Genomic DNA, 22,862 nt, shown 5'->3' with positions numbered 1-22,862 from the left:
TATTCCTTAAAAAGACACGTACTTTAATACACACACAGTTACATCAATGAGTCAACAACACATACTACCCAAAAGACTTAAACTTCTCTTGAGTAGCATAAGTATTATATAGATTCTCTAGTTACATTTTCATCAGTAGGAAGCAACATTAGTACGAGTGAGTGAGTGAGTGAGTGAGGTTTTACGCCGCTTTAGCAATATTCCAGCAATATCACGGCGGGGGACACCAGAAATGGGCTTCATACATTGTACCCATGTCTGGAATCGAACCCGGGTCTTCGGCGTGACGAGCGAACGCTTTAACCACTAGGCTATCCGACCGACCGCCTTAATATAGAAATGGTATTTATCATCCAAAACTGGCTCCCACAGGAGATATCGCTTGGATTAAATCAAGCGATATCTACACTGTAGATATCGCTGCAATGAAATTACATCACAATGCTTTGAAGACCATTGTGACGTCACTGGTTACCATGACGTCACAATCAAATGACATCACTAATGGCTCTGCTACTGAAGCTGTTAGCAGTACTATTTACACTGAAGACACTGCTAATTACTGTCTACAAATTGAAAAAGTTGGAAGAATGATGTTGGATGATAAATAAAATCTTACCCTCGTGTCTTTTGATATCAAATATATCAACACTCGTTGATAAAAGTGGCAAAAATCCTCGGCAAGCCTCGGAATTTGTCCACTTTTATCAACTCGTGTTGATATATTTGATATCAAAAGACACTCGGGTGAGATTCTCTATGTATCATGTATTGATTTAATTCTAACATGTATGTGAAACTTTCATGGAGAGAGACTTTGTGAGATTCAGCAAACCGTGGTAAGATAAATATATTATTTTCAGACCACGACATAAACACTTATGAAATTGTATTTCTTCTCCAACATATCCCACGTGCCGGAAAGAAGATAGCAAAATACAATAGCGGCCATCCTTAAGACATCAGGACTGAGAGTTATGCCCCTTTGATTGTGTATTTATATTGAAAACTTTATTGTTTTGATTGTTGCAAATGGCACAATCAGGTTGTAAATATGCCATCCAGCATCACCAAGTTCAAGGATGTTGAAAGTCTCATTAACGGGAGCAAGGTTCGTAATTTTAGATGCCTTAGAATTGTTATAGCATTTCGCTTGACGTCAAGGGCCCCAGTTTTCGCTCATTTCCAACCCTATTAGGTTTTCAAAATGCATTCTCCCAATTAACACATCGTCGAATTATATTGGTTAATGAACACTATTTGATTAACATGACTGGTGTTTATTCTACGAGAAAGTTAATTTTCCTTTGAAGTTCGCCCATATCCAAATTTCGTGAGTATCCTTGTATTCAGTCGTAGTTTTTCCAGATAGGATCAAATTGTCTAAAAGCACCTTTTTATGTAGACACCTTACTTGTTAACTGCGCCCTCTACCATGTCACTTTGATCGTTACATGGGTATTATGTGTACCCCCTCTTTTTAGCAGGCCGAGATGGAGCAAGTAGGGCCATGTCTTGACTTTAAGACCCCATCGCGGCTCTCGGCTCCAGGGGCACATTTTCGCATTCCCGTTAGTGGCGTAGACTAACACTTAGATAGTATATGAGAAGGACGTAAGATTATAATGGTGAATAGTCTTGGAAACATAACCAATCCTAAGACAATGTAATATTGCCCAAGTGCTGAGATAGTAGGGCTGGGACGGTTAACTCGGGTACTCGGGTTGGCTGGGTACTGAGTAGGACACATGCAGGTACTCATAGGACTACACGGACTCGTGGTTAGTCACGTGATATATTGTTTAATAACAAAAATTATCTGAAACTCAATGGTTACACTATATGTCACTAATGTTCCCATTTCTTTCTGACAATGCACCCATTCTTTCTGACTTTTATATGCTTGAGGGTAAGGGGGTGTAGGATCGGGTAACGGGGTGGTGGGTACCCGGGTAGGGTCAGGTAATAGGGTGGTGGGTACCTGGGTAGGGTCGGGTAATAGGGTGGCGGGTACCCGGGTAGGGTCGGGTAATGTGGTGGGTAATGTGGTGGTGGTTGCCCGGGTAGGATGGGGTAATAGGGTGGTGGGTACCCGGGTAGGGTCAGGTAATAGGGTGGTGGGTACCCGGGTAGGGTCAGGTAATAGGGTGGTGGGTACCCGGGTAGGGTCGGGTAATAGGGTGGTGCGTACTCGGGCAGTAAAACTGGACTCATCCCAGCCCTATAAGGTAATTATGACAAACTGGCAAATAACAGAGAAACATGTATCAGTTGCAAGATGGCTGCCCCAGTAATTAAACATTACTCTTGCCATAACTAACTTTAAATACACAATGCCTTTTTTAAGAATGTGGTCAAATGTAACAAATGTTATATTTGGGATAACACTTTCTTAGTAAATACAATTTCTAGTACTTTTGAGTTGAGTCCCATCCCATTATGACCGACTTGTGTGTTTAAAGATAGTCATGTCATACTAAAGACTGGAAGACCTTAATGAAGACACTAACACGTGTGATGATAAGGTCTTAGTTGCTGCCCAGAATTTTAATTTATTATTTATTTTTTATTAAATTTTAAGTGAAACTGTTTGGTATTGAAGTAAATAAATTACAAATCATACCGGGGGCACGGGTGGCCCAATCGTCTAAGGCGCCGCGATTTGCTGTGCAGAGTTGCGTCCCTTGGGCACGCCAGAAACCTATGATTGTGGGTTCGAATCCCGGTTCGCCCCAATTATGTTTCTAGGTTTGTCAGCACCATACCCGTGCTCGTGGGTTTCACCGAAGTGGTAAACGTCTGAGACCTGCATCACTTCGGGCTTTCCTCCCACATTAAGCTGACACGCCGTGACATAACTGGAATAATGTTAAAAGCGGCGTTAAACCCAACTCACTCACTCACAAATCATACCATCAAGTCAGTTGTAAAATCTCTCTTCACATATCGTGGAAACGGACCACAAGTTGGTTTCAGAGTATGTTACACATAATAAAAGCAGCCAGATGGCGCATTGCACTTAATGGCTTTACATTATTCTTCTGCAAGTGGTAAAGTGATATGGCATCTAAATCGCATTGTGTATTCATGGTAAAGTGATCTTTATGAATACTAAGATGTAACTGCGAATAATCTTTTCACAATTGGGTGAAATATTATAATAATAGTTTCATTTTCATTTATGCTGCAATTACCGTATTCGACGTAATAAGTGCCCACGGCGATATTTGCTAATATACTTGCCAGTGAACAATCCCAATTAGCACCCTTTCCGATTGATCAATGTACACAAAACTTTGTGAATAATACACACTCGTTTGTTATATGCACCCTTAATTATGGGCAATTAAATTCTCGAAAATATATCTATCGTGTATAATACACACAGATTCTTCTTTTATATCATTTCAGGCTGTCAGCATAAACCACAAAATTTACCATCTTTCAACATCGTTTTTAATCTCACCAAAATTATATTCTAATAAGAGCCCCCTATTTCTAATTTTGAGAGTGCCCTGGGCGCTTATTACGTCAAATACGGTATATCAATTTCAAGATAAAAGGATCACATGTCGGGGAAGAGAATAACTCTGCTAATTTTAGCGTTTGTGTTTGTGTCTTAATGGAGGTTTTAGCTCGAAGTTGCAACCAGATGTGATTGTACTTTACAGATGAATCTGTTGGATTTGCCAGAATCTGTAATCAGTATGTCAAAAATAACATCACCAAACAAGATTGTGTTTTCTTTAAGTTTTGAAAGATTTACTGGTATGTAGTATGTGTCTCTTAAGAAACTTTGTTTGGATGATGTCATTGTACGACACACTCTGTTTTATTCAAAGCTTACAAGTTAGGTCTGGATTTTAACTGACATTGTGTTCCTCACCAGGGAACACAGGTTATTTAGTTTACGTTATCTTGTTTCAAGTAATCATGTTGTCTTGTGAAAAAAACAACCCATCCAACTTTGTCTTCTTTTCTTGTCGTGGAGGAAAATGAGTCACATGCAAACAAATTATCTTAAATAATTGTTTGCATGTAAATTGAAATACATTGTGTCATTGTAAAACTTGAGTTTATTAAAAATGTAAGTAAATTTTGGGAGCCATGCATTATCAAATGCTAAAACTGAGTTAGCGCTATATTGAAGTGTGCAATAGTGAGGGAACACTGTAGATGAACATTTACCTTGAGTTTTCATCTCTATGTGTAAAAAAGCAAAAGATCATAGAGGGCTGGTCAAAAAGTTCTAAGCCTGACGAACTTTCAATTATGGACTATAACAAAGTGAACTAGTCAATGTAGTACATTGTTTGTGTAGGTCAGTGCAAGTGTATTTGTTGTGTTGCGGCTTTTTGTATATATAGGGACAGCCAAATGAACACAAGAATAAGTACCGAGCAGCATCAAGTTTTTTAACTTTAGAGAAAAGTATTCCCCAAGAAATTCATGACCTCATGTCACATGTGTATGGGGAAAACAGCCCTAGCTATTACTGTTAAACGTTGGGCAGCTGTGTTTAAGGCTGGGAGAACAAGCCTTGATGATGACCCTAGGTCTGGACATCCCTCAACTTCCATCAATGAAGATTCAATCAAGAAGATAGAAAAACTTCTATTGTCAGTGAGACGTATTACCATTGTTGAACTTGAGGAAGACACAGGTCTAAGCCTTGGATCCATTGAAACTATTATTCAGGAACATTTTCAGATTTACAAGATATCTGATTGTTTAGCCCAAAGTCTCTAAATTTTTATCTTAAGGAAAAAAGAACTGACATTGCCACAGAAAATTTAGAGTGAATTGAGGAGGCTTTTGTCAATTCAAATTCAAAAAGAGATTAGTAACAGGTAAACATGGGTCTACCACTATGATCCCGAGTCAAAACGTCAATCCATGGAATGGCATTATTTCACTTCTCCAGCACTAAAGAAATTCAAGTCTTCAAGATCAGTGGAGAAAGTTATGGCCACTGTATTCTGGGATGCAAAGGGTGCGATCCTTATTGATTACTTAGAAAGTCAAAAGATGATTACCGATGGCTGTTTCATCGCCTAAGCATGCTAAGATATCCTATCAAAGAAAAGCGTTGAGGAATGCTGACTACTGGAGTTCTACTACTTTATGACAATGCCTCTTCTCACACCTCTCGATATGCAAAGGCTGCTGCTGCTGTGGGTTCAAAGAGCTTCCTCACCCTCCATATTCGCCTCCATACCTGGTATCAAGTGATTTCCACCTGTTTCCTAAACTGAAAGAACATCTTCGTGGAAGTGCTTTGACGACAACAATGACCTCAGAGCTGCCGTGAATGGGTCTTTCAGGGTGGCGTCAGAAAACTTCTTCCTGATTGGAATTGAAAAGCTTCACAATCGATATGAGAAGTGTATTGAAAATCACACTAGTCTACACTAGGCGACACCATTTTGTTTGAAACAAATGCAAGTGACATGAGAGATGGAATCTGATTGGTCAGTAGGAGGGACAGAGAAGAGACAAAACTTGTAATAGCCACTGGTGGCGCTACAATTGAGTCCAGAAATTCCAGTCTATTTCAGCAAGTTTGGAAACTGGACTTTTACAGCCAGTTAACTCTCTTGCCTCGGGAAGATGGTACATCTATGACTTCTTCAAATACTTCAATTAACCCACCACCAGAGTGGTGTTAACCTCACCCCCCAACAATATTCACGAATCAGTCATCAACACTTATGGGGATTTAAAGAAAACGCTTCTAATATTGAATCATGTTACATTCCTGAGATACTGATATTCCTTGGTGGCATTGTCGGATATCTGTTTAAAACATCCATCACTTTGACAAAAGGTTTAAAGTTGTCGCACAAAATGGTGGATTCTGTATCACTTCTTCTGATTGGTCAGTCATGTTGCTTGATTGTGAAAGCGAGGGCTTAATTCATTAATATTCTCAGTTTTGTATGAAAGTGCCCGATTGATTACAACTGGTGTAACAACATGTTATACAATACCAGTATTACCATGTTATGAGGTGAGGTGAAATTGGGTTTAACGTCGCGTCCAAGATTATTGCACTTATATAGCGACGTGCATGCACGTGTGTGTGTGTGTGTGGCTGCTTGTACTAGTCCGGACTGATGCCGATTTATAGTGCTAGCTCACTGAGATACCATGCCGCAGTTTAACATGAATACCCCACTCAGACACAGTATACTGACTCCGAGCCGACCAGTCCTTGTTTTAGCCCCTTAATGTCGAGCGCCAGACAGGGTAACAACAAGTACCATCTTTTAACGTGTTTTGGTATGACGCGGCCGGGGATCGAACCCCGGACCTTCCGCTCTCCGGGCGGAAGCTCTACCACTAGACCACGGAGGCGGCTACCATGTTATGAAACAATATTAGTATATTGTTATTATTACATATTTTCTTCGTCAGATGGATTGCACACAATAAGTTGATCCAGCACGTTCAAGTCACAGTGCGGCATCTCAATGTGCAGGAGACAGCTGCTGCTCTTCGTCCATTCTACTTTGTGGTGCATCCAGATCTGTTTGGAAAATATCCAAGAGAGCGGGTACGTATGAGAAAATGGTACTACAATGAAAGTACTTGATATACCAAATATAGAATTTTAAACATCTTGTTGGTCTGACTAATGGAAAGCATAAATATCTCCTTGTTATATTTACAGGTAATATAGAATTTTGATCTTATTAAAATCAGATATTTTACTGTGATATGAAACTTCTCTGCTTCCTTATCTGAGGACACATCCATAAAAGATTGTGTCAGATGAACCATGATCGATGTTTAAGTGACAATCTAAATGAAGAAGCCATGGGTTCTAGAGTCACTCAGTAGACAGCTTTATAGAATGATTTCTGTTCATTTTTTACCACCTCATTTCGGAAATTTTGATCTTAGCATAAGAAACCGCCACAGAACAAAAATATATCATTGATTGTAAAGTCCTGGTGCTCAGAAACTACAGGATGTATAAAATATCCACAAAAATGTAATAGCACAGTTTTTTTGGTTTGCATTCGGAACAATTATGTTCATTTATATACAGACATTAGATATGCTTTGCTCACTTGTACCGATAATTTACAAGCCTTGAAACTGATTGGCTGATGTTGCTGCTGATTGGCTGATTAGATAGTTGCTGCTGATTGGCTGATAAGATAGTTCACCGGTTGTGACCCCTATGGAGTCCTCAGCTCTTCACACTGGGAGGTATGGTATCAGAATAAAATATCTGATTTTAACAAGAATGTATGAAACTTTGTCTTTGTTGTTTACAGTCTGTGAATGAGGAGTCCCTGAAACGATTACACGAATATATCACCTGTCTGCAGAGGTCAGGGTCAGCTCATCCAACTGTGCTTCAGTTCTTCTTTCGCCCGCAGCAACTTCCAACAGAGAAACGTAAGTAGCAGTTGAAAAAGCAGCTGTCGGGTTGAGAAACACTTCTCACAATAGAGAAGCGCTATGGACTGTCAGGGTTTTACACAATGTGCAAATGTTGAGATTGGACGCAGAAAAAGAATATATGGGGAACGCACAACAATATCCATTGTACCTACAGGATCTAAAGTAATTATGTATACAGTACAGTATGCTACACCATTTCTTTACTTTACAGGACCCTTATATTGCCTGTAAGAACCCTTAGAATTAATTATTGGGGGTCCTCTGATGCATTATAGGTGTATGTGTGAGAGAGAGAGAGAGGGAGAGAGAGAGAGAGAGTGTGTGTGTGTGTGTGTGTGAGTGTGTGTGTGTGTGTGTGTGTGTGTGTGTGTGTGTGTGTGTGTGTGTGTACATGCGTGTGTGTGTGTGCATGCATGTGTGTGTGTGAGAGAGAGTGTGTGTGTACATGCGTGTGTGTGTGTGTGTGCATGCATGTGTGTGTGTGTGTGGTGTGCGTGCGTGTGAGTGTGAGTGTGTGTGTGTGTATGAGTGTGTGTCAGTGAGTGTGTGTGTGTGTGTGTGTGTTTGTATGTGACGAGTGCATCCATGCATCAAAGAGCAGCAACTCTGCATGCTGAATATGGCATTACTCAGAGAACAACACTTGCAAGTAGTTTTAAAGTGGCAAGTCATATCTTATGGCTTCTGCACAGAAAAGTATCCTGTTATTATGACTCACTAGTGCCCTCATGACATGGAGAAAATATCCCAACTTCATGCAGGATAATCTAGAAACAGCCAAGATTCCTAGCAGTATGTTCAACTTGAGTATCGAGGCATGGCTGGCCCAGTCGTCATTTTGCTGTGCAGAGTTGTGTCCCTTGGGCTGCAAGAAACCTTTAAATCCTAGTATATCATATCCACGCCCTTTTAGGTCATTATATATAGTTATACCAAGGAATTCTGTCCGTCTGTATGTCCTATCTGAGGAAATTTTTGTGTGTGAACATATAACTTGAAAACTTATACATGTACTTAGATTCTTTTCAAACTTTGTGAACACTTTCTATACCAATATAATAATAGGACCAAAGACGTATATATATCTATATACGTCGTTGATAGAACAGATGCAGTGTGAAGGTTGATTTCAATATTTGGATTATTTTTATTTTTTTTACCTTAATGTTTGTGCGACCAATAATTTAAAAACTACTGCATGGATTCTTTTTAAATTTAAAGAACAGTTTCCATACTTATAGAAGAAGCGCATTGCAAAGTTTGATTTTCTGAGAAAGTATGAATTTTTAACATGTTTAAAAAACAGTGAAGACACACTACTGACTTCAACTAAATCATCATTTGGATGCCATCCTACTATGTTTCAGCTGCTCTACAAAGTGTGAACATTTCGTTGGCATCCCGTGATGTACGAGACACGGTTAAGACAGTTCTCAGCTCTCTCCATCTCCCCCTCGACTATCTCAGCTCCGTGCCACTCAAAGCCTCCCCAGCCAGTGGTCAGCCTGACCGACCAATCGACTGGCATCCGTCCTACTATGCAGCCACAGGGAAACAAGATCCGAGGGCAAGGCCTTCAAGTACTATCGACATCTCTCTCAGGTTATATCATTGTTTTATTTTATTCACTTGAATACAAACTAAGATTTTAACACTGTAATAATTACAATTTTCTGTCATCAGTTGTATTTTTAAATGATATACATCATCAAGGACAATCTTTTCGACGGTTCTTTAAACAGTAAACAAATTACATATATACTACTCAAAAGAAGTTAAGGTACACCCGATTCTTTCACTTCTTTTGAGGAGTATGCATCCGTACACATGAACATGTATTCCATCACTGCAAATATACATTCATTCACTATATCTCAAGTGCTCACAATCTAGTAGACCTACACTAACCCCAGGATCCATATCGCGTGGTTTGCACAAATTCAAATTACCCGCCCTTGATTTCCATTAGCGCTTTTCTATCTAACGGACCAATCAGAATGCGTGTTACAAATCAGCGTTATTGTTAGGTCGGACGATGTCAACAACATGCCAGACTTTACGACTGATAGAGTTTGTGACAACGTCAACAGACCGACACGCACAAGAAAGCACTTAAAAAAGTCTTGATGTCTATTAAAACTGATGGTGGCAAGTCCTCCCTAACACACTTTCTTTTTCTTACTCTCGACGTTTGATAGGTCGGTCAAATGTTAATGAAAATTAATTTCGGGTAATTTGAAATCGTGAGAACCACGGGAATGGATCCTGGGGTTAGTATAGGCTTACCGAAATGCCAGCCCTGGAAATATAGGGGAAGATATTCATTGAACAATTTGAATTTAAATGCCCCAATCAGCAGTGAATTCTTCCACCAAGAGTGCAGTGTCACATGCTGCCCTACTATCTTATTGGACCTGTGAATGTCCGGGGCAGAACAGGTTTTCCGGAACCCATGCTTGCCGTAAAAGGCGACCTGGCTTGTCGTAAGAGGTGACTTACATGATCGGGATCGCTGATTTGGTTGATCATTGTATCCCAATTGTGTAGATCGATGTTCATGATGTCAATTACTGCATTGTCTGGTCCAGACTCGATTATTTACAGACCGCCGTCATATAGCTGGAATATGGCTGACTGTGGCGTTAAACAACAACCAACCAACCAACTAACCATCCAACTTACCAACCAACCAACAAACCAAACAAACAACCAACCAAACAACCAACCAAACAACGCTATTCCTGACTGAATCTTTTTATAGCTGATACTTGTGTTGGTAATGACCTTTAACACATGGCATCTTTAGACAACTGAAGTGTATCTGGTTATATGGTGGAATTATTTTTTCCTATACCAGTTAAAAAGCACATAAAAAACATTGAAACTTTACCACATATTGCTAAAATATATTAATCTAGTCAAAATGAGATGAACACCCCCCCCCACCCCCCTCTGAAATATCATGAATAAGAAAAGTCTTGGAGATTCTGAATCCTCGATATTTCAGATCATGGCTGTTGAAAAATATAGAGAAGTCGCACAGTTTCCTGGAGTCTGTTCAGTCGACAAAGGAGGACATTGACAGAATCTGCAGCGCTCTACAGGTCTCCATCGGGCTGTCCGACATTCGCTGGGAGAGTGTGTGGGGCTTTAGCCATTTCAGGGGATGCGTCAAAAGTTTCTACAGACTTTATACCGAACACCCAGAAAGAGTTGGGGGTATTCTCAAAGGTGAGTATATTAAAGAGATGCTGGCTATACAAATCAATGTGTAATAAAGCAACAAAACCCTTTCCATATCCAATTAGAAATCTCTGCACAAAGCAGTCGACTATATCATGAGCATGTGTTTATGAGTCACTATCAAACAGTGATGATACCAGGCTTTTGCAAAAAGGTGAGCGTATCCTGCCCCACCGGTGGCACCCATCACAAACACATGTAAAGGCAAGGCAATTGTTCACCTGAAAAGAAATTCATTAATTGCTTTTCTGATCTTTAAGAGGTATCTGAATGTAGTGCCATGTGTGGTATGTTTGTCAAAATGGTCTCACCAGGCTTGTAGCTGACTGGTATATCTTGTATTTTTTGTGCACACAGAAGTAAGTATTTTTACTCGTCACTGATTTTTTTCCTTTCGTTTTTTATAGTATGTAAATGTTGTGTTCTACAGGGCGTTCTCTGGTGTTCAGTAACAGTACGGGTGTATCTGTCCACGGAGACATCATTCTCAGCAGTGAAGACGTTCCTACCTACTGGATGACGGTTAGACTTGGTCAGAATGTCCCATAATGAATAAATGAAATCTTAAAAGTGCCCTTAGACCCAATCTCATTAAAACCAGATCTTAGTTCTCGCTACCGCTAAACCAAGTTCTGAGAACATCCCATTACGGGTCACGTCAGACCGACCTTGCGCGAACTTTGACCGACCAATGGAATGACCAATCAGAAGGCGGCTTTCTCGTGCTTTACGGCACAAATTTCAAATTGGCGACTACGCTTTGAAACATATTTTGACAAATTCTCGATCACAAATTTGAAACCTGAACAAAAACATTCTGGAATGGCTAATAGATGGTCTAGATTGTAAGGATTCAGTTGTTAAAACCCGTAACTATCGTTTGGAATACCCAATGTTAAAGTTTTGAGATTGCATGATTAGAAATCACATTCCGACTGTCACTTTCATAATCTGGTAAGCGACACACTGATTGGTCGGATGAAAGGTCATTCTGACATGACCCCTAATGGGATGTCTTCAGATCTTTGTTTAGCGATAGCGAGAACTAAGATCTGATTTTAATGAGATTGCCTTAGACCCTATGTCTTCAGAAAACTGTAAAGCAATCATTTGGCTATGTTAATACTCAATAGCATCACTATAGTCAAATATTGTACTTATACATTCATTTTATTATGAGTTCTAGCAAAAAGAAAATGACATCTTATTAATACGATATTGTAAAACAAACTCGTCTGAGACACAGTCTTTGTCACCTTTGTTGTATATATAACTACAGTAGGTAGCTCTACTGCTATATGAGCATTGTCGTATAGGGACCACAAGAGTGGTGTCCCTTAGACATTGTACCCACCATGCCATGCATCAATAAACATCGTCTTGAACCCGCCATCGATGGCAATGTACCAGATTACCGTATTCGACGTAATAAGTGCCCAGGGCACTCTAAAATTAGAATTAGGGGGCTCTTATTATAATATTATTTTGAGTTGAAAGATCGTAAATTTCATGGTTTATGCTGACAGCCTGAAATGTTTATATACGACAGATATATTTTTCCAGGATTTAATTGCCCATAATTAAGGGTGCATATGACGTACGAGTGCGTATGATACACAAATAAATAAGTCTTGTGTACATTAATCAATTGGAAGAGGTGCTAATTGAGATTGTTCACTAGCCAATATATTAGCAAATATCGCTGTTGGCGCTTATCAGAGCAGGGCGCTCATTACGTCGAATACGGTAATTTCTTTTACCTTTTCAAAATATCAACTCATCATCTTTGAAATCATGTCATCTAAAGAGTCATTGAAAAGACCCTCTTCTGTTCACCTAGCTGTTGATGTCGGTGAGGTCGTACGAGGCGGTGTTGGAGAGGTTGCCGCTGATGGAGGAGAAGCTGTCACAGCTCCTCAATAACATCCAGATCGTGCGCCGGAAACGGAAGCATCACCTCGTAATGGCAGAAGAATATGAGTTGTTGCTGAACAAGCTCCTCAACTCCCTCCGGCGATGTCAGGATGCTGCCAAGACGAAGCTGTTCAACAATGACCTCTCACATCTGCAGCTGGTGGTGGAGGGGTAGGTGGCAGAATCTTGGCTGAAACAATATCTGTAGTATTTCTGAATGGCTGTACAAAAGGCTGAAATTGTCTTACAGACGGTTCAGGGATTAATATAATATTATGAGCAATAATAAATTATCTGTTTTGATACTTCTTTTTAAGTTTTGAGCCTTGGTGAGGGACTTTCAACATTAATTCGCGAGGGACGATATATTTAATATATTATGAATAGTCTTTTTGTGAATGTAAATGTAGAAAAATGTGTTTTTTGGCAAATCACATTGAGAGATATAGGGCAACCCATTGGTATGACAACATTTCACAAGTTGTCTGTATAAGATGCCTTCATTACATGGGGGCACCATTAACCCATTGATCATCTTCTTGAGGCAAGGGAGTTAACTGTAATAGTCCAATATCCACCCTTGCCATTGTCCCTTCTATGTCCCTCCTATTGACCAGTCAGATTCCACCTCTAATATCACTTGCATTTGCTTCAAACAAAATGGCAGCACCCAATGAAGACGATCTGATCGATATACAATATCTATATTGTAATATAACATGTCTTACTTCGTGTAGTGCATCAAATCACGTAAGCACCTTGATTAAAAACAAGGAAAGATTTGGAAAATATCTGTGGACGTTAAGTTGACAGTACACATGCTTTGCAAATCCTGCAAATCAACCAAAATCTGCACTGCAGTGTACGAACCGGATGTCAATTTTGTTATGCGATTTTGATTGGACTATGCATAGACTTGTTAGTCCAGCCATAATATAACTCCATAATTCCAGCCTAGTTTGGCAAAGATACTCAGTGATCTATTGTGGCACACCCCTCTGTGTAAGCTTACTGTGAGGATAAACTGGTCATGGGTTGACATCCTCAGATTTGGCTCAATTATGATCCTCTGATGCTCCACTGGTCAATTCCAGGTCTCAGTTGAAATAAGCATTATTGAGTCTGGTCCTCTGGCTCTGTTCCCAACACGTAAGTCCCCAGTCCCAGTTTACATGAATTGACTGACCATGTCATGACTGTGTTGTAGAGAGTCTGGTCGGTTGTCTCTGTTACCAACATGTCCGTTCCTGGTCCTAATCCTGGCCCTGGTTGATATGAGAAATATTGACTGACCATGTCATGACTGTGTTGTAGAGAGTCTGGTCGGTTGTCTCTGTTACCAACATGTCCGTTCCTGGTCCTAATCCTGGCCCTGGTTGATATGAGAAATATTGACTGACCATGTCATGACTGTGTTGTAGAGAGTCTGGTCGGTTGTCTCTGTTACCAACATGTCAGTTCCTGGTCCTAATCCTGGCCCTGGTTGATATGAGTATTATTGACTGACCATGTCATATCTGTTGTAGAGAGTCTGGTCCCCTGGCTCTGTGCCCCACTGGTCAGTTCCTGGTTGATATGAGAAATATTGACTGACCATGTCATATCTGTTGTAGAGAGTCTGGTCGGTTGTCTCTGATACCAACATGTCAGTTCCTGGTCCTAATCCTGGTCCTGGTTGATATGAGAAATATTGACTGACCATGTCAAGTCTGTGTTGTAGAGAGTCTGGTCGGTTGTCTCTGTTCCAAACATGTTCGTTCCTGGTCCTAATCCTGGCCCTGGTTGATATGAGAAATATTGACTGACCATGTCATGACTGTGTTGTAGAGAGTCTGGTCGGTTGTCTCTGATACCAACATGTTCGTTCCTGGTCCTAATCCTGGCCCTGGTTGATATGAGAAATATTGACTGACCATGTCATGTCTGTGTTGTAGAGAGTCTGGTCGGTTGTCTCTGTTCCAAACATGTTCGTTCCTGGTCCTAATCCTGTCCCTGGTTGATATGAGAAATATTGACTGACCATGTCATGTCTGTGTTGTAGAGAGTCTGGTCGGTTGTCTCTGTTCCAAACATGTTCGTTCCTGGTCCTAATCCTGGCCCAGGTTGATATGAGAAATATTGACTGACCATGTCATATCTGTTGTAGAGAGTCTGGTCCCCTGGCTCTGTGCCCTACTGGTCAGTTCCTGGTCCCAGCATCCATCCCTGGCTCCATCCTGATTGACTACATCGCCAAACACAAGCAAGAGGCAGACAAGATCATCAGAGACATGGAAAGGTAAGATTTGACTGGGCTTTGAAACACCCAGACAGGCGCTGGCCGATTTAGCATAGGCTGCAATTGGAAGAAAGTTTGATTGTGAGCTTAAAATTGTTCTTGCCAAAATTGACATTAGAGATGCTTGTGATTATATTTTCACCCAAAACAATTGTTTACGTTTGTAGACATCCATAAATCCTACGCATGTGCATCTCTAGCTGGATATTAAACAAAAGCCCTAAACCAAATCCTGTTTAGGTTTGGTCACTCATGAGAAGAGAACTTGTATGGTAATTTATGATCACAAAATACATCCATGCATTTCCGGTGTGTATTGGCTGGTTATATTATTTTGGCACTGGATAATGGTAATTCATGTCTTTATATTATGTTGGTGCTTGATAATGGTAATTCATGTCATGTTATATTATTTTGGTGCTTGATAATGGTAATTCATGTCATGTTATATTATATTGGCACTAGATAATGGTAATTCATGTCAAGTTATATTATATTGGCACTAGATAATGGTAATTCATGTCATGTTATATTATGTTGGTGCTTGATAATGGTAATTCATGTCATGTTATATTATTTTGGTGCTTGATAATGGTTATTCATGTCATGTTATATTATATTGGCTCTGGATAATGGTTATTCATGTCAAGTTATATTATGTTGGCACTGGATAATGGTTATTCATGTCATGTTATATTACATTGGCACTGGATAATGGTAATTCATGTCATGTTATATTATTTTGGTGCTTGATAATGGTTATTCATGTCAAGTTATATTATGTTGGCTCTGGATAATGGTAATTCATGTCATGTTATATTATATTGGTGCTTGATAATGGTTATTCATGTCATGTTATATTATATTGGCACTAGATAATGGTAATTCATGTCAAGTTATATTATATTGGCACTAGATAATGGTAATTCATGTCAAGTTATAATATTTTGGCGCTGGATAATGGTAATTCATGTCAAGTTATTATATTTTGGCGCTGGAGAATGGTAATTCATGTCATGTTATATTATTTTGGTGCTTGATAATAGGTATTCATGTCATGTTATATTATATTGGCACTAGATAATGGTAATTCATGTCATGTTATATTATATTGGCACTAGATAATGGTAATTCATGTCATGTTATATTATATTGGCACTAGATAATGGTAATTCATGTCAAGTTATAATATTTTGGCGCTGGATAATGGTAATTCATGTCAAGTTATTATATTTTGGCGCTGGATAATGGTAATTCATTGTCATGGAACGCTTCTTGCTGTCTAACCAAAGTAAAGCTGTTCTACTTTCTGTTCACACAAGGTGAAAACTAAAACATAAATATGAGTTGTATAAATATCAGTTGTGTTGAGAACTGTTGACAAAAGAAGCCTAATACTGATACACATTTGTTATTTTGTCCAACCACATTCTCTGTGACATGGGTGTCATAGATTTATCAACTATTTGTAAATACAAACGTTAATGTTTGCTTGTTATTATTTTAAAGTTTAAATTTATTATATTAGATTTTAGTTTATGGTCGTACAGGATATTATATTTCTCCTTTTCTACATTTGAAACTGCTAAAGTAAATGTAATATCATTACAAGGTGAGCTACAGTGCTGTAGAACATTTTCTTTATTTTCCAGTTGTCTTCGACAGGAACAGGAAGTTGTAACATTCTGCCAGGCTGAACTAGAGTTATCTGCCCTTTCCAAGGATGAGTCTGTGACTCCCCAGCAGATGGTTGACTGTTGTCAGAAGCTGGTTGACGAGGCGTGGCTGCTGGGCGTGTCACTGAAGGGGCTGTGTCTGCGTGTGTCACACTTCTACTCCGTTATGCAAGATGGGGAAATCTGTATTCCTTGGGACTGGAAGAGCAGCTCACATGATTGATAATGACGGAGACCATACAGGGATTTTCTTCAACCTACAAAACTGGGGGTCCAAGGGACCCCTGATAATTAACTCCAAGGTCCTTACAGGAAATATTAGGCAGTCGGATAGCCTATTGGTTAAAGCGATCGCTCATCGGGCGAAGACCTGGGTTCGATTCCCGACAGTACAATGTGTGAAGCCCATTTCTGGTGTCCCCCACCGTGATATTGCTGGAATATTGCTAAAAGCAGGGTAAAACCATACTTACTCACTTACAGGAAATATGAAGATCCTGTAAAGTAATCAAGTGGTGAAGTGTTTTGTAGATTTTGATTATTTCTTTAATTACAGGAACTTTATATTTCTGGTCAAGAATTTGTCACGATGAATATTATTTTGTGTCCCTTGGGACGCAACATATTCTTCTTTCTGCGTGGATTCTATACAGTTGTTTGTACTGGGGTGAACATTTCTACATTGCGTAAAACCTTGGACCATATACAAATTTCGAAAACAGCATCTGCTCATATGTAATGCAACAGGACATCCTGGTGTATCAGTTCTGCTCATTAGCACAGCGGTGATCATTAATGATAAGTTACTACTGAGGCCTTTGCCACATTGTCTTAGAGCTGAGGAAACAACTGAGACCTCCATATGCTTGTATTGCTTCACTCGCACTTGTTAAATCACTTAGGCTAAAAAACAAAATAGTCTTGGTTTACAGGTACCGCCCACATCATCTTAAAGTCTGCTAGATAATTATCAATCTGATGTGGTCGTAGCTAATGCATTTTGTGAAATGAGTGGTATGGATACAGATCGAAGGATATCAGGAATCATATCATTGACTCATGATGTCAATCACTGGCTTGTCTGGTCACCATAAATGCCCAATGCGGTAAAGAATATGTAAGAAAACTGTTTTAGGATATGGGACTGGGTAAGCATTGGTCTTCAGCAACCCGTTCTTGTCTAGTCAGTCTCAGTTATTTACAGACTGCCGTCATATACCGTATTTCTACATTCTACATTTTGACTTGTCGTAAGAGGCGACTTACAGGATGCCTAGATCGATGCTCATGATATCAATCACTGGATTGTCTGGTCCAGCCTCGATTATTTACAGACCGCCACCATATAGCTGGAATATTGCTGAGTGCGGCGTTGAACAACAAGTAAACAAACAAACATTGAGTTTAATTGATGAATATTTCAGATGAGGATTGGTGCAGTGTGTGATTGTAAAGTGACTGCCTAACCAGCATTGAGGCATTTCCTCGTATCCCAATCACGTAGATCGATACTCACGATCTCAACCAGGATTGTCTGTTCAAGACTGGATTATTTACAGCGATTATACAGCTTGAATATTGCGTGTGGTGTCAAACAACAAATATTAACGACCAGATGTAGAGAGGGCCAAGTCAAATTCAATGTCAAACTAGAACCAAGAATTTAAAAGCAAAGGGTCCAACTTAATATTTTTCAATGTATATTGTATGTTTGTTAGGCTGCTAATAACAGGTTCACAAATGTTTAAAATGGGGGCGCTCCCATTGACTGTTAATATTCATGGGCGGATACAGCTTTTTTTAAAAGGGGGGGTGCACAATTAAGATCTATTTATTGTCTTTGGTGATAATTTATACAGAAATAAAGAAATTTTTTTAAATAAAAAGGGTGTGTGCACCCCCGCACCCCCCCTCTGTATCCGTCCATGATATGCTGTGACATTTTTCAAGAAAAGATTATGCAGTAATCCAAAAAAAATGCAAAGTATTACAATCTTAGAAATATAATCTACCCAAGTATATTTAATTGGAAATACATTTATATATATATCCCCTGTATATTGAACAGCTACAGCCAGTGTTGCTACACCCATGATGTTTACACACTATAAATGCAAAATGCAGTACAGATTATGTATGATAGGGCTGGGACGAGTCCAAGTTTACTGCTCTGGTACCTGACCCCCTATTACCCGACCCTACCTGGGTACCTGACCCCCTATTACCCGACCCTACCTGGGTACCTGACCCCCTATTACCCGACCCTACCTGGGTACCCACTTAAGATGTTTGATTCGGAATTGTTTTACCGCAGCCCTGGCAAAAACTATTTAGATACATGTACATGGATCAATCGATTAGATCATGCACACACTGAAGTTGACGAAAGCTTTATCTTTACTCAAAGATATACAAGTTATAAGGAATGTGTGCATCGTCAGAAAGAAATGCGAACATTAGCGACTTGTTGTGTAACCATTGAGCTATGGTGAGTTTTTGTCATTAAACAATATATATCACGTGACTCACCACGAGTCCGGGTAGTCCTGTGGGTACCCGGGTTCTACTCAGGACCCACCAGACCCGAGTACCCGAGTTACCCGTCCCAGCCCTAATGTATGGAAATTGTTTTAGAAAACAGGACTGGTTTAGCATTGGTCTTCAGCAAGCCATTCTTGTCTAGTCAGTCTCAGTTTTTTTCAGACCGCCGTCATATAACTGGAATATTGCTGAGTGCAGCATTAAACAACAAACAAACAAAAAACACATAAATTCTGGTTGTGATAGTGGTGTGCATTTATACAAGAATAGTAGTGTTAGAAACTGGTCCAATGTGAATGTATGTAGATATGATTAGTTAGTACAAATCTTAAAAGAGATGAAAGAAAATATGGAATGTAGAAATGAGACCAGACATAACTGTAGGACCAAATATGTGCCAAAACGAAGAAATTTCTTTGGCATATTTTTAACATTTAGTGCAAGTTATTTCGTAAAACAAGATAAATATAGTGTGGCCAAAGTGTGAAAGTAAATTGTATTATAAGTCAATGATTGCATGTGATCTGATTTCATCGTCCTTTATATAATACCGTATTCGAAATAATAAGCGCCCAGGGCTCTCGCAAAATTAGAAATAGCGGGCTCTCATTAGAATGGTATTTCAGTTGAAAAAAAACAGAGTTGAAAGATAAATGTCGTGGTTTATGCTGACAGCCTGAAATGTTTATATACGACAGATATATTTTTCCAGAATTTAATTGCCCATAATTAAGGGTGCATATAACACACGAGTGCGTATTATGCACGAATGAATAAGTCATTTGTACATTGATCAATCAGAAGGGGTACTAATTGGGTTTGTTCACTAGCCAATATATTAACAAATATCGCTGTGGGCGCTTATTAGAGCGGGGGCTTATTACGTCGAATACGGTAAGTGTTGTATATCTGGATTCTTTTATAATCAATACGATGGACACATTCACTGTGATAGCCTCCCTTTGAGACTGTTAAACATTTGATGTCTCTTTAGGCAAATGACTTTGTTTGATATGTGCCTCTGTTCACCAAGCAGTGAATGGGTACCCAGTAGGATGAATTCATAATGTGCTGTTAGCCATATGGCGCCTTACAGGCAGCTTTGGTTGTATGATCCCCAGGGAGCTGAGAAAGAAAATTGAGTTCACACTGATCCATTGACCGGGGTAAAAATGTAGCGCTTTTAGCACGCTTTAGGGCGTGGATTTGGCACATTATATGCATATTAATTATAGCCTGCCACCAAGTGAGGTAGGGGATATAGGAACAGAGTTTGTCCGTCCAATTCTCACTGTGGACAAATTTTCTCAAAAACTGTTCAAGTTAGAGGAAGAAAATTTTACACACTGATGTTACTGGTCACGATCTCAAATGAATTCGAAAATTGGTGCCGCGCATTCATTTTACAGAGTTATGGCCCTTGCTCCATCACCTTTCAACTTAGTGCATACTGTGTGCCACACAGTGTGTGAAATGGGGCCAGGTTTTCTCAGAGGCTACTGAAATTACTTGAATGAAGGTTTGCATGCTTATATAAGAGATACATGTACTTGTTATTATTAAGAATAGCCATCCGGTCAGTTCCACTTATGGGCAAGAGAGATTCTGTGCGACGCTACCGATGGTGGTGCTTGGGTCCAGGGTATTTATCATAGTGGACCAGACAATGGAGGATGGAATGTCTGTGTAAGTTATCATGATGGATGATGGGGGAATCTGTTATATCAGGAACACACAGGATTAAAACACATCTGTGATGTCATTCTATTGTTTGAGCGCTCCAATATTTTTAGGGAATGGAGAGTTGATTGTGTTCTCTGCCGCTGGTGCACGTGCTACGTCGCAAGCTGATCTTTACTCTGCATGTTTTATGGCTTTTTAGAATGTTTTGTCAAAGTGTAAAAATAGAGATGTTTTAAGAAGGGGAACAATCTCATTAAAATCAGATCTTAGTTCTCGCTATCGCTAAACAAAAGTCTGAGGACAACCCATTACGACATTATTCCGACCAATCAAAGCGTTGCTTACCAGATCATGAAAGTGTAAGTCAGAACGTGTTTTCTATTCATGCAACCTCGAAAATGTTAACAAGGGGTATTCCGAACAACAGTTTCGGCCCGTACGACTGATTCCGTCAAAATTATCGTCTATCTCTCGCTTCCGTGGGATAAACATTTGAACGGAGGAGGCGTTGCACAGTACATGGGAAGCACTGCCATGCAATCTCAACCATATATTAGACACTCCGGAATGTTAGTTGGTTCAGTTTTCAAAATTTTAATCGAGAACTGTGTCAACATATTTTTCAAGCGTAGTCTGAAGTGGAAGTTGCCAGGTCGAAACGAGTGCTGAAAAGCTTGAGAATGCTGCTTTCTTATAGGCTGATGTCGACTTCTTGTTAGTCCTTTCAGTGGTCGGTCAAAGTTTGCGAAAGGTCATTCTGACGTGACCCATAATAGGAAGTTTTTAGATCTTTGTTTAGCGGCAACAAGAACTTAGATCGGATTTTAATGAGATTGGAAGGGGAATATCCTCGTAGCTCTCCATTCCTTACAAATAATGGGATTATTTTCTCCTGTAGTGGCAGTGCACCTTCTACTTACTGTTATTTTGTTATTGAACTGGGCCCCTGTTCCACAAAGCTTTCGTAACACTAAGACAATCGTAACTAACATACTTTAACATAGGCTTACGACAATCGTAGTGCTACGATCGCTGCCCAGGACTTTGGAAGGTCAGCATTTTAAGGGTGGTTATTTTGTATCAGGGAGATGACTAGTGTTTTCAACTATGCGCCCATGGCATGCAGTTTGGCAATAAAACATTCAACTGGTAATTGGGGGTTGAAAAGTCCTTATTTCCTTAATTTTGAGGTACCGTATTCGACGTAATAAGCCCCCAGAGCGCTCTCAAAATTAGAAATAGGGGGCTCTTGTTAGAATGGTATTTTGGTAAAAAAAAAATTAGTTGAAAGATAAATTTCGTGGTTTATGCTGACAGCCTGAAATGTTTATATATGACAGATATATTTTTCCAGAATTTAATTGCCCATAATTAAAGGTGCATATATCACAGAAGTGTGTATTATACACAAATAAATAAGTCTTGTGTACATTGATCAATCGGAAGGGGTGCTAATTGGGATTGTTCACTAGCCAATATATTAGCAAATATCGCCGTGGGCGCTTATTAGAGCGTGGCGCTTATTACGTCGAATACGGTATATATGCTTCAATCCAATAATGTAAACTAAGTATTAAAATCTTTGAAGCTGATAGCTAATCTTGAAGTGGGAATTTTTACTAATATTTGCACCACATAAGGATTCTGGGTTAGAATTGGTCCCGGGGGACATGGGTGGCCCAGTCGTCTAAGGGGTCGCGATTCTCTGTGCAGAGTTGCATCCCTTGGGCACGCCAGAAACCTATGATTGTGGGTTCCAATCCCGGTTCGCCCCGATTATGTTTCTAGGTTTGTCAGCACCATACCCGTGCTCGTGGGTTTCACCGAAGTGGTAAACGTCTGAGACCTGCATCACTTCAGGCTTTCCTCCCACATTAAGCTGACACGCCGTGATATAACTGTAATACTGTTAAAAGCGGCGTTAAACCCAACTCACTCACTCACTAGAATTGGTCTCCAGTAACCTGTGCTTGTCATAGGCGGCGACTTGATGGATTGAGTAGCCGGGCTCGGTGACTGGGTTGATTGCATGTCAGCGTATCTCAAAAGGTGGATCATCGCTCAATATCATCCAGTGCATTGTTTGGTCATGACATATTTATTACATGTTG

General features: G+C 39.7%; 1 protein-coding gene across 1 annotated transcript; it reads left to right on the top strand.

The window, feature by feature from the left end:
* Nucleotides 1-978: 978 nt before the first annotated feature.
* On the top strand, nucleotides 979-18,847 carry LOC124140866 (T-cell activation inhibitor, mitochondrial-like). Its single transcript, XM_046508672.2, has 9 exons — nucleotides 979-1,111; nucleotides 6,418-6,556; nucleotides 7,287-7,410; nucleotides 8,784-9,018; nucleotides 10,424-10,647; nucleotides 11,090-11,181; nucleotides 12,500-12,744; nucleotides 14,720-14,851; nucleotides 16,504-18,847. Exons 1-9 carry the CDS (start codon nucleotides 1,083-1,085, stop codon nucleotides 16,748-16,750), a joined length of 1,467 nt encoding a protein of 488 aa, XP_046364628.1. The 5' UTR covers nucleotides 979-1,082; the 3' UTR covers nucleotides 16,751-18,847.
* The last annotated feature ends 4,015 nt before the right edge of the window (nucleotides 18,848-22,862 follow it).

The sequence above is a fragment of the Haliotis rufescens genome, unplaced genomic scaffold (genome assembly GCF_023055435.1).
Source record: "Haliotis rufescens isolate VD_foot unplaced genomic scaffold, xgHalRufe1.0.p SCAF_17, whole genome shotgun sequence".
NCBI lineage: Eukaryota > Metazoa > Mollusca > Gastropoda > Lepetellida > Haliotidae > Haliotis > Haliotis rufescens.
This window is presented reverse-complemented; position numbering and strand designations above follow the sequence as displayed.